The sequence below is a fragment of the Harpia harpyja genome, chromosome 21, assembly GCF_026419915.1.
Source record: "Harpia harpyja isolate bHarHar1 chromosome 21, bHarHar1 primary haplotype, whole genome shotgun sequence".
In the NCBI taxonomy this organism is placed as follows: domain Eukaryota; kingdom Metazoa; phylum Chordata; class Aves; order Accipitriformes; family Accipitridae; genus Harpia; species Harpia harpyja.
Window position 1 is genome coordinate 8,951,566 of NC_068960.1, and position 12,761 is coordinate 8,964,326.

The following is a 12,761-nucleotide window of genomic DNA, read 5'->3' on the forward strand; positions in this document are numbered from 1 at the left end:
CAATGCTCACGTGATGTGGGAACATTTCTGTTGCTATGACTTTGAAATCTGCCAACAGACATGCATGCAGGTCAGACAAACAGGATTTCTGACACTCAACTGACTGGGTTACACAAGTCTTTCACAAAACCCAGTTCATAATCCAAGACCTGAGTGACTCTCCTACTCAGACCCCCCGTTCATGTTTGTCCAACTCTCAGTTTTAAACCTTTTCTACCATGCAGATCCCAAAGCATTATCCAGCAGAGGAGGTACTGCAGGCACTGTAGGGTCTGTTAAAGCCTACAGACCTACTTTTCTTCATTATCTTTTGATGATTCCCTAATTCCCATGGGTCCAGATTTAAAAACAGTTCTAGACTTGGCTGAGCCTTCAGCCTCAGGTGGCCTCCTCAGGAGGAGCACACACCTACCTTCAAGCCATAATAATGTAGATGAACCCAGTGCTCTTCTGCTTGTCTCTTCTGCAGGAACTCATAGGACTGAACACGTCGTTGACGAGCTTGTTCGGTCTCAGGGCGGGAGAATCGTACCTAGAAGATTTGGGCATCATTAAATACAGCCCCGAAACCCTCAAAACAAAACACCTGCATTAATTTGGCACATAAGTAACAGAAGCTAGGGGCCCTAGCTCAAATGAATCATGCCTTGCTGTCAGTGCCATCTTTATGCTTGTGCAACAAGGGCAAGTCCATCTTGCTTCCCCCCCTCCAAAGCCCAGGGTCACCAGGACTAGCTGAGGTTTCCTGTCCTTTTATTTGGGTGTGAATTGTCATGCTTTCTTGTGAACTGTTGCCTGAACTATCATAAAAAGGAAATTTAAACATACAGTAATTTGCTTAACATCATCTTCAGCTTCATCCTGGGATGAATCACCACCTGCCAAAAAATACAACAGAATAAACACACCACTGCAAAAGAAGAGCCAAAGCCAATCTGTTACTGTTCAGGGACCCATGCAGGAAGAAAGTGGTACTAGGAACTACATAACCATGGGTTCAATCCCAGCTTGCCAAGCTATGCAATGTATGACAGCACCACACTGCTCCTATGATAGGAGATCCTGCTCCCATGAGCTTTGTAGTGTGCAACTTTTCAGTGGCAGTGGTGACACACTCCCTACTGCTGCCCTGTGACACGACCCACCATCTCCTATCCCTCTGCCAATCCCCCATGCTGTGCCCACAAAAGCATTTATGCAGCTACACTGAAAATAAGATCAGTGTAATAATCTGAGAACTTATAATCAGTATGTTTATAATAAGAAACACCTTCAGAATATAATGACTCGTATCAGTAAAATTATAGAGATAACTTCTATCTCACCTCCCAAAAGAAAACACAACTCATGGAGCATTTACCTTCATTCGCAGCTTCTCTTTCTCGGTGTTTTGCATCAGCCTTGTCCAAGTAGGTGAAGCTTGGCCTCAGCTGAAGAATCCCATGTAGTGGAGTCAGGTGAAGTTCACCTGAAAAAAAGAAGTAACATTGATTTAAATTGTTTTTTTCCACTGCACAAGGACAGCACTTTTCATTATCTCCCTATCTCTGTAAAGGCACAGCTTCAATTAAACATAAAAATTTAGTACAGTAAAATGTAAAAAGGGATTGAAGTGAAAAAATCCAGTGCTCAGGATTTCAAAGGAGTATGAAAGATGAAGACCTATTTATGTTACTTTCCTTTCTGTGCTGAAACCAGATCTTGTAGAGAGCTACATTCTGTCTCAGACCTGACCTATAGTTCAGGAGACTCCTGATAGTCATCACTGAAGACAATCTACATATTTTCATCTCAAATGATGATCAGATCAAAACTCTGTGATGGCATTAGGAGACAAGAGAGGGGCAAAAAGTGTTGAAGTGGAAAATGAGACAGACGCAATTAGATGTAGATAGTAATATAAATAACGATGATAAATTTATGCTGCAAATGTATATTATTTCAGGCTACCATGCACTGTTAAGATCCTGGAGCCATCTACAAACCCACAGTGTTCTTATATAATATTTACAATTTTGCTAGACCTTCTCAAGGACTCCAGGGACATTGACAAGGAAAAATTTTCCTTGCTTTAAAGACATGTCAGTCAATTAAAACCTAGGCTGAGAAAAAAAGAACAAATAGGTCGTATTTTAACCCTGAAATGAGCATGTTTCACTGATGTGAGCAGTAAGCAGAAGAAACTTACCTTTTTTATAAACAGCAGCTGCATAGCGGGAAACATTACTTGCAGCTTGCGATGAGCAGAAAGTTTGCTTGTCCATCAGCTTCCTGCAGACAGATGAATGCTGTGAGATTGTATTCTACAGGCAATGTGGCACAGAGACGTTAAAGGTCTGAAATCACCAATTCTAAAAACAGAATATCAACAACTGCAGCAAATATACATACCCATCTTTCTGTTTGCAATTCAGAATTCGTGGAGCACACCAAAGAACGTAGCTTACTTCCAAGAATACTTGCTATATAACAGTGTCCAAAGAACCCCTGAGACTGTACAGCCACTTGTTCTCACCTTTCCCTGAAGCCCTGGTGGACATACATATATCTGTGCTCACCACAAAAAGGAAATGAAGGCAAAGAGGACACCTACGAGGAATAGGTACTTGTTTCATCTGTACACGTGCCATCTACATTAAGAGCAATCTGTTCTCCCTTGCTGCGACAGTAGTTAGGATTCAAAGTATCAATGGCCATTTCAAGTTCAACCTAAATAATATGAAAGGAAAGACAGCTAATTACCATGGCAGAACCCTAAACATATAAATTAAAATTCAATCCCACATTTGCTAACATTTCCATAGGTTTACAGCAAATTTAAATACATAAGCAGCATCATTCAAATTCACAGGGCAATTCTCATGCATAAAGCTGAGCATATACATGGATTTTTGTAGGATGGCGACATTTTAACAATAAGCTAGAGATACATAAACTCCCATGTAAATGAATGAGAGCAGAGAAACAAGAGTTCTTCAGGCAGCCTTGAAAAACACCTTCACTTTGTTGGATACCTTCCACTACATTATCAGTCTAGTTTACTTACCAGTACAGATCAAGTGCACAAGCAATATCCTTCAAGCCTCCCCATCACTGAGGGTCCAACTCAGAATCTCTCAAACTTAAGGTATGTTTCCTTCCAGTTTGGGTACAAAGCAGTATAAACTATGTCCTCTTCAGAGGCAAAGGGCTCGATTCTGCTAAGTTGGAGACTGCAGCACTTACCACTGACTTCATAGTTATTCCTGATTTACAGTGGTCAAAGCACAGAAACAAGCTCCAAGCTTTTAGTCACAAGGAGAACTATTCCCCCCCTCAAACTTTAAACTTCAGACAAGTGTTCAAAAATAAAAATTTTCCTGCATAGCATTTCCCTTTATATACTATAATAATACAGTATATATTCTTCCTCAGGATGAGCCACATATATACATATATTTATTCGATATAAATTTGTGTATGACAGCTACTGCCTCATTTTTTCTTCCCCTTTACATTACTCATAAACTGAACTAGTTACAAGTCCCTGGATGAGACGGCAGATTTACAAGTCTGCACAGGGCTTAAAATGCAAATGTTTGCTAATTTTAATAGAAGACTTCCTGAACACAACATGCATCCTAACTCCAAAGTTCACACAAGCACTCTCCTTAACCACTTCCCAGAACAAAATCCTAGTATCACAGACATCTATTTCTGCGTTTTTTAGATAAGGCATTGTTGTTGTTTAACCCCAGCCAGCAACTAAGCACCACACAGCTGCTCACTCACTCCCCGCCCCCCCCCCCCCCCAGTGGGATGGGGGAAAAAATCAGGAAAAGAAGTAAAACTTGTAGGTTGAGATAAGAACGGTTTAATAGAACAGAAAAGAAGAAAGTAATAATGATAATGATAACACTAATAAAATGACAGCAGTAATAATAAAAGGATTGGAAGATATAAATGATGCACAGTGCGATTGCTCACCACCTGCCGATCGACGCCCAGTTAATCCCCGAGCGGCAATCTCCCGCCCCCACCCCCCACCAGTTTATATACTAGATGTGACGTCACATGGTATGGAATACCCCTTTGGCCAGTTTGGGTCAGGTGCCCTGGCTCTGTCCCCTCCCAACTTCTTGTGTCCCTCCAGCTTTCTCGCTGGCTGCACATGAGAAGCTGAAAAATCCTTGACTTGAGACTAAACGCTACTTAGCAACAACTGAAAACATCGGTGTTATCAGCATTCTTCTCATACTGAACTCAAAACATAGCACTGCACCAGCTACTAGGAAGACAATCAACTCTATCCCAGCCGAAACCAGGACAGGCATTTTAAAATCACAGCCGCGGTTTTGGGATACATTTGCAAGCAAGTGCAATCATTCTGGCTTTGGCTATATTTTCACTACCTATACAACCCCACTGATTTCAAAAGGGCTGCTGCTGATTCACAGCCAGCCAAGAGAGAAATCAAGACCTGCACTGACAATGAAAGACAGAGCATGCCTCCAAAGCTCAACCCTTTTCTGAACATTGTAAAGACCTTTTAAATCAAGCTGTATTAGCACAAGCACCTAGAGACTGAATGAGCATTAGTAACTATGTTTCCCTGAGTGACTCTATTTTACATTAAAAGAGTGGCTTTTCCATCATGACTTTAATTCCTCTCTTTATAAACTACTCTTACTCTAAACTCTACTTTACAGACAGAGTGAAAGACTCCCCCATACCTCCAAGCACAGAGATCTGGTCCTGCAAGTAGTTGCGTAGTTATAACAGCTTAATAGCACAACGTGCTTTTCTTAAGTACATTCTGCACAACGTAAAACAACTTTTACAGACGGGACTCAAATGATGACCAACCTTCTGCTGCTTTGGTTTTATCTTCGCTGATAAATGTGTAACATCATCATACGTCATGGAAGCTGGACGAATAGGATACTGGAAAACAAATCCATTTCATAAAACCCTCTTCATTTCAAGATCAAAGAACTTCACAGAAATTAACTCAATCTTCCCTGTCTCCTCACATGTAGATCCATTTGCCAGATGGATACAAGACATCAAGAAAAGAAATTACTTGATTGATTTGTGAGTCATCAGGGGATTTGGGAGTATGACCTAGAAAGTCTGTTGCTTTCCCCCCAGTCCTCTGCCTTTGTCACTACACAAACCCCTTCCTGCCCCCTACACACCACAATAAACTGTAATGCAGGAAAATGGTACCACATATTAGTCCAGCAGAAAAAGGAAGTGTTAGAAGCAATTAAAAACCCATCCCTCAGCATTAACTCTCTGGAGAGTTATTACCTAAAAGTAAAGTATTTGTTGGTTTACACAAGTAGCGTTAGCTTACAGGACATGGGCCACACGTAGCTAGTCAGGACACCAGACCCAGGTTTAGCCACATGGGTCTCTCTTCTGAACCATTTGGGAATGCTGAGAGGACAGTGTGGTATCCAAATGAAATCTTCCAGCCGTAGCAGTATCCTGCTCCGAGCTGCCATTTCTCCAGAACACCCACAGGCCCTGGCACTAACCAATGCTCACTCCTGACATGGAGCAACTGTGGATATCCCAGAGGCAAGGCTGCATAGACGGGTCCAGCGTGTCTGGCTGTCTCCAGCCGTGCTCTGCTGGCACGTGCCATGCAGAGGATCTGTACAAGAGGCAGTGGGCATCACTGGTTTATAATGAACATTTCATCCAACAGCCTCAAGACTTCCCATTTTGCAGATGGGAAAAGTGAATCACAAGGATAAAATGATTAGAGAAATTCAGTGGTAGAATGGAAAATAGACCTCTACCTTCCTAAGGTATTTCCACCTTCAATCACTAGTTAGTTTTATCTCCACAACACAAGGGAGCTCTTCTGATCACTTGCACTAAATTATGAATACTGATGACATTTTAAATAGGGCCAGTCCTAAAGAAATGTTTGTTTAGTAAAGATGGCAGAAATCAGTGATGACAGAAAATGGCTAAGAGAGTGCCGATTTATTCAAACCATGATAAAAAGACATAATCTACTAAAAGCATTCCCTTAGGGTGGTTAAAGGGAGTGATTTAATGACAAGTCTGTGTCATAAATGACCACTCCTCTCTTGGCAATGATTTAATACTAAATATTTCAACTGACTCAGACCCAAACAGGCTTGCCTATATCCAAGATCTTGGCAGGCTGAAGCAGTAAGGAAAGTTACTGCTCTTTGAATTTATTTTAAACAAACTATCACTGCATAAAAGTTAACTGAAATACCTGAAACAGATACAGCTTCTCCAGTAGACTTCTGGCCAGGAACACGTCAATCTAAAAAGCAAAACAAACAACTTTCATCAGATGCCAGCTGTAATTGAAGGAGCTTCAGATAAAAGTACAATCCCTAGAGCTCAAATACTGACAATTTTAGCTTTTCATTACAAATTCTAACATAAAACACCTTCACGACTCTCTTGTCAAAGGTAGGTCTCCTCTCTGCTGATTTTGACATGAAATTCTGCAGTCGGCCTTTTTAAAAAAACAAACAAAAAACCCCACTATGCCTAGGCAGCAGACACTGGCTCTAGCTGTGTTTCTTCTAAGGAAACTTGGCAAACAAATACAAAATGCAAGAGGAAAATTTTTTTCCAAGGGGCTGAAGTGAATCTGTTATCGCAATTATAGAAAGAGGAGGAAGTTCTTTCTTTGGCAGTATGACTGAAAGGTAACTTCATTACTAGTATTTTGTCATAAAATCTTTCTAAATTAGACAAGAGACACCGACATCCTAAATCCTATTCAATATTAGCATTTTGCCAACAGCACGGAAAATCCACAGATATTTCATGAATATCAGATACAGAAGCTGCTGGTTTAGATACCTTTAGATAGACTCCTAACAATTCCCACTCCTTTTCTCATGGCTTTTCTCCTTCTTACGAACTTGCCCTTCCTTGTACTTCTGGTGTGTAAATTCAGACATAAAGTGAACAGGACACTGTGGCTGCTCTTTGGGACGTAGCAGTCCTTTAAAGAAGCCCAGAATCAGAACACAACTGCTTGTTTTAGCAGAAAGCATGAAACATTTTAGCTTCATGCTTAACAGATATTTGAACTCATCAAAGTCATTCCAGTTTTTTACAGCTCTCAGAGACGTGCAATAGAATCACTGGAAACACACAGTGGTAGAAGCAAGTTTCCCACCTCTGTTCCTCTTCTGACATGGAAGACTACAAAGGGTTAAAAACCTGAGCTGAATCTGCCAACATGGGCACCACTATTTTAGCAAAATAGATACCATGAACCACATACTTGGCCCACAGAACATGTTTCCTTGCATAGAGCAAGTCATTGATTGTAAGACGACCACTGATGCTGATGACACATTATTTCAGCAATGTAAGAACACTAGGAACTACAATAATAATAATAATAATAATAATAATAAAAAAAGCCTTATGTACAATCACTGCTGCCACAATGCACTCTTACCTCTTGTATAATTGGATCATCTTCTTCATTTGCCATGCTAGGATACAAAAAGCTTTTTCTTGGCTTATTCCTTGGCACAACCTGAAAGAAAACAGAAATCAGAAACGTCATGAGTCATTACATCTGCGCTGCATACCACATGTAGCCTAGAGTATTTGTTCCAAGTTAACTTGGTTCCTTTCAGTGATAATCTGTTTAGTCTGTTTTTCAAAGGAATGTATGTGTTTGCATGATCAGGTCCCCAGTACTCCACAATCTTGACTGACTGCCACCAAATTTAAGAGACAAGCAAATGTCTCAAAAATAGGTAAGTTCTTGTAACTTTTCTGAAAGCCAGCAGTTATGTAAGAAAGAGAGCACTAAATCAGTGCTTTACAGAGGGAAAGACAAGCCTTTTGTACTTGCATAAAGTGTATCTTTTACATGCTGCATAACTATAACACACAGGTAGCAGCTGGTTTTCCAGCCAGCACATCTACAGTGCACTGGCTGGTCAGTCAGCATGTGTGATCTCTGAAACTGCGACTGCAGTCGTCACTGTCAGTGACAGGGCCACATGGTTCACTAGCTTCCCTTCTCAGAAAAATTCCTTGAAAGCAGATAATGGAGTAAGCTCCCAGCTAACAAACTCAGAGAAGAAAAAAGCCTGTGTAAACGCTGTGCTTGGGGCCAGTCAGTATTCCTATATGTGAATGTGCTGACTTTGATTTCATCTACCTAATATGTTGCAGCCTTGTCTGCTGACCTACCACTCTTCAGACTGTATTGCTAAATGAGAGCTCCAAAATATGAGAGCTCCTTCACCTTTCTTGGAGTCCTTTAAAATCATCAGAACAACGTATTTTACTTTGTAACTACACCAACTCCAAAGAAAGTAAGACTCTGATATTAACTGGGGACTGGGTGCTCTAGAACAAAGTGTCATCATGTTCAATACAGTGCTGGAGTCAGTGTCATGCCTGGTTCAGACCTTTGAATAAAAAATGATCCCTCAGCTAAAGCAACAATAGTTTTTCCCTGCTGAAATCAAACAAAAGGATTTACAAATTATTTGGGATGCCATTGCAACAATGTTAATTAGTCCAGATCCTTTAAGACACTGTTAATAAGCCAGTACTGGTCAAAATAGGCATAAAAAAATAAGACCTCTCCCAAACTGACCAAGGAAAGTTTTAACAACAAAGATGATCAGGCAAACAAATAAGATCTACGTTCAGGAACTCTCCCTCACTGTCTTCTACTCCTCAATGCCAGCTTGCTTCTTTGCTGGACCTCTTATGGAGGAAGAGAAAGAGGCAGCATCCAGGATCAGCTGGCAATAGAGAGGTTGTAAAAGAAAGAAGCCAGCATCCATGTTACATCCAAGATGGTGGCATTTTTTTTTTTTAAATACACAAGCCACCACACAATTTAAGCAGCTCAGTATATTTCAACAGATGTGCAGGCTTCTCAAAACATCACATTAATATAGATGCAGCTATCCAAGAAACCTTTCAGAGAGGCTGGATAGGCATTCTGGATGTGAGTGTTATTAACATCACTACGCAGGCAAATTTCCATTCAGGCAACACCTCTGGTTTATTTACACTGTTTCTGCCATTCCACCTAGAAGTATGATTCCATATTTTTCACTTACAGGTTCTCCACTACCAAAAAAGTGCTCCTCCCAGTACTGAACTGGAATTTTCCATTTCTTTATGCAGCAGCATATCCCTGGCTCTTCCCACCATGCCTCTGTATTTCAAAATTTACCACTTAATAATATTTCAGATTCATATTTGAAACAATTTTGTAGAAAGGCAAAAATCTTCATGGCAAAAAGCCAGTATCTTAACCACAGGCTGGGGCTGTTACTGCACAACCGTCAGTATGTGATATCTGATTGACATCAGAGCCGTTTCTACAATCAGGCACTCAGTTCCTCACAGAAATACATGCATGAATATGTTGTTTTAAAGAAAAGAGATTTGTCAGTTCCAATATTGCTTTCTCCGCTCATGTCCCCTGGGTGGCCTGACACAGCAGGCTCATGTAAAGCCAGCCTGGTAGCTCTGCACGAAATGAAACAACTGCAATTTTCATTCAGAACAGAGCTGATGACGGGAGGATGGTCAAGATGTGTGAGAACATGTGATAACACCCAGCAGGTAGAAGACTTGGGTCCATACCCTCCTTCCTCACCCCCCCTGAGAGGACTGGGAACCACCCTTCCCTTCTTCACAGCCTGAGTGCCAAGTATGTGCTAGCTTGCTCTCTCTCTCCTGAAAAAGTTATTCCACTTTCCAGAAGACAAATTAAGATTCCCTGGGCTAAGGAGAGAAAGAGAAACTTAGCCTGAAGGACCGGGCCTCTGATCCCTCATCTAACACTGCTTACGCAACGATACACGAAATCTCTTTGTGAATCCAGCTGTCAGTACTCAAGGAAAATGTTGTATTACAGAGATTACATTTTTTTCTTATTCATTTAAGGATAAAGAATGACTACAGTTCCTTTTATTGGAGTACCAGAATGACAGGTCTATAAATAGGAAGCAGTGTGTCCCAGCACAATTTATAATACTCATGCAACTCGAAGGAATCTTCTGAATCAGAATGAAGCTTTCACTGAAGGCATGCAGATGCAATTCTACGTTTACAGTATATACATGGTGGTGTACATTTCTATATTCGTCATATACATATGACACCACAAGAGTTATAGAATGGAATTAAACACTAGGAGATAGCAAACATGGTCAACAGTTTCAAATTTCCTTTAGGCAAAATTGTTTTCTTTTAAAAACGACTTTCCTTTAAGGTGCAAATCAAAATATAATGCAAGTTATTGGTATGAATCATTGAACATTAGAACACCTTGCAGGAGGGCAAAAGATATAAATCTTCTCATTTCTCCTGCAATGTGACCAACAGTAGGACCAATGAAAGCGCTCATTAGCTGCCTATAACATCATCAATTTAGAACCAATGAAGAAAAATATTGTGGTTAAAGAACTGTAAAAATCAGTGATGAAGCAACTGAATCCTACCTCTAAGTTTGAGCTTAGAAGGGCATTTGGGTACCAGAGCTATCTTTTTTTAATTTTTGTTACCAAAGACTTTTAATATAACTGTAAGAAGAAAAACTGCAAATCTGCATGTCATCTGACACACGCAGACTTTTAGCCAGGCCTGCAAGAAATGCTCCAGCATTTTACCAATACCTAAATTTGTCAGTAATAATGGACCCCCACACTGCCAACACTGAAACTTGAAATATTCTTCACATATAATTATGCAGTGCAGGAAAGGCACTCCTGCCACACCAGTGCCTTAAAGTATAGATCATGAACCAGTGAAGTGGGAAAAGTGCCATCTCCTGAATCACTACCATAATTTCCTCTGGCACCTGGACTTGCTTCTGTAGGGGGTCTCTCAGTCCAGCCCTAGCAGCAATCCTCTAGCTTAGGGTGGCCCATGGCATACAGTAAAATGGAAGCCGCAAAAAAAGCTGAAGCACCTTCCAAACATTTATGATAATTACAATTTTGACCCAATTATTTGCTTAATTTTCTCCTTGCTTTGCTCATCTGCAAGCAGCTTTGCACAGTCATCTTCTGGTAGTGAACCCAAAGAAGGCTCCTCTGCACCAGGACCCCTCTTTGGAGGTGATGTCGCTGAGGCACATCTTCAGGATTTAAGAGATTATGCATTAAGCATGAACCTTTCTTTAACACCTCAACGTTTACATAGCCAAGTGCTAGGCCTGTTGTGCCAGGCACAGGGATCAAGCTGCTCGCTGCTGTGTGGTAATTCTCACAGGGGCAGCCCCGGACCGTGGCAGGTCATGGTGCCAAGCCCCATCTTCCACACAGGCAGCGCTCCACCTCGCAGAGGCTCAGCCGCAGGCCCTGCTCACCCCAACGCTCCCAGCTGGCAACGGCGTCTTCATTTCTGGCAACTTCCGAGCCTACTTTCTCCTGACACAGCAGCCTGGCAGCAGAGGGGGAGCACAGGGAAGGAGGACCTGAGGAGGGAGGCCACGGCCAGCCGCCCAAACCCGCATGTAACCCGGGGATGAAGCAAATCCACGCCGGAGCAGGAGGGACCGGGCGCCTCGACCCCCGGCGCCGGTAGGGCTGTGCTACACTCCCTGCGGAGCCGATGCTCAGGCAGGGGCAGCCGGCAACGTTCTTTGGCCTGTGAGCTGCGCCCTTCCAAGGCGGGAGGCGCAGAGCTGCCAGCCCTGGGGGGGGAAGGGCCCCGGGCCGGCCGGCGCCGCCGCCTTACAGCCCCGGGAGGACCGGCCAGCACCCGCCGGCCCGCCGGTGAGGGGAGCCGAGGGGCCGCGGCCTGACACCGGACCCCCCGCCCGTTCCCTTCAAAGGCCCGCCACGGCGACCCCGACCCGCGTGGGCTCCTGTCAGTGCCCCGCCCGGACGGCCGCGGCCCCGCGCCCCCGGTGCGCCCCGCGGTGTCAAGTCCTCAGACGGTCTCGCCTCCGCCGCCCTCCCCGCACAGGCAAAACCCACCTCAGCCCAGGCCGCGCTCCTCCCCCTCCACCGCCCGCAGGGTCCCCGCCGCCCACGCGGCCCCGGGAGGAGCAAAAGCGGCGCCGCAACCGCCTACCTGGCGGAGGGCCGGCGCGGGCAGCGGGGCCGCCGGCTCCCCGGTGGCGGTGCGCGGCGGGCGGCTCTCAGGCAGCGGCCATGTTGGTGTCACTCCGGCCGGCACGTGGGGACGCGGCCCTCCTCCTACCCACAATGCTCTCGCGGGCGGCTGGCGCCGCGGCCGCCAGGGGGCGCTACAGCGGTGGCGGCCCGAAGCAGAAAAAGATCCGCTGGCAGCGGTGGGATTCGAACCCACGCCCCCGAAGAGACTGGAGCCTTAATCCAGCGCCTTAGACCGCTCGGCCACGCTACCGCCCTGAAAACAGTTTCTTCGCCGCCACTTTTACCCCAGACCAGACACCCCCCACCCCCCACCCCTTCCCTTTTTTCCTTCCTTTTTTTTTCTCCTTCAGCAGCCCCCATGCCCCCATCTCCAAGCCCGGGTCCCAGCAACCGCTCTCACTATGCACCCCTTCCACCCTCAAAATACTGTGGGTTTTTTTAATCCCTGTCTCCAAGCAGGTGCAATGCAATCAGGGACACAGTGGGAGGGGGCAGCGCCCTGCGCGTCCCCACGCCGCGGGGGACAGCGCGGCAGAGGGCAGGGCCGGGCGGGGGCTGGGGCCGAGCCCTCCGCGCCGCCCCGCTGCCACGTGGATGCCGTGGCAGAACACACCCGCCTTTGCGGTACGTGGGGGCATCGCCTGTGCACCCCCTCTG

At 44.4% G+C, this 12,761-nt stretch overlaps 1 protein-coding gene and 1 non-coding gene across 3 annotated transcripts in view; both read right to left on the reverse strand.

Annotated features, from left to right (window-relative positions):
- The window catches only part of POLR3E (RNA polymerase III subunit E), a 32,377-nt gene extending 20,207 nt beyond the window's left edge, over positions 1–12,170 (reverse strand). Inside the window, exons 1-9 of one of the 2 annotated variants that reach the window (XM_052772381.1) lie at positions 12,061–12,170; positions 7,454–7,534; positions 6,242–6,292; positions 4,846–4,923; positions 2,594–2,709; positions 2,189–2,271; positions 1,361–1,468; positions 829–878; positions 413–532 (exon numbers count right to left, since the gene is read on the reverse strand). In XM_052772381.1, coding sequence (XP_052628341.1) covers positions 413–532; positions 829–878; positions 1,361–1,468; positions 2,189–2,271; positions 2,594–2,709; positions 4,846–4,923; positions 6,242–6,292; positions 7,454–7,489 — 642 coding nt within the window. In that variant the 5' untranslated portion in view covers positions 7,490–7,534; positions 12,061–12,170. Of the gene's footprint in view, positions 1–412; positions 533–828; positions 879–1,360; positions 1,469–2,188; positions 2,272–2,593; positions 2,710–4,845; positions 4,924–6,241; positions 6,293–7,453; positions 7,535–11,963 lie in introns of both variants that reach the window. The other variant, XM_052772382.1, reaches the window with a different exon arrangement.
- Positions 12,171–12,272: 102 nt separating this feature from the next.
- On the reverse strand, positions 12,273–12,354 carry TRNAL-AAG (transfer RNA leucine (anticodon AAG)). Its single transcript has one exon. It is a non-coding gene; the product is annotated as a tRNA-Leu (tRNA).
- Positions 12,355–12,761: the final 407 nt, after the last annotated feature.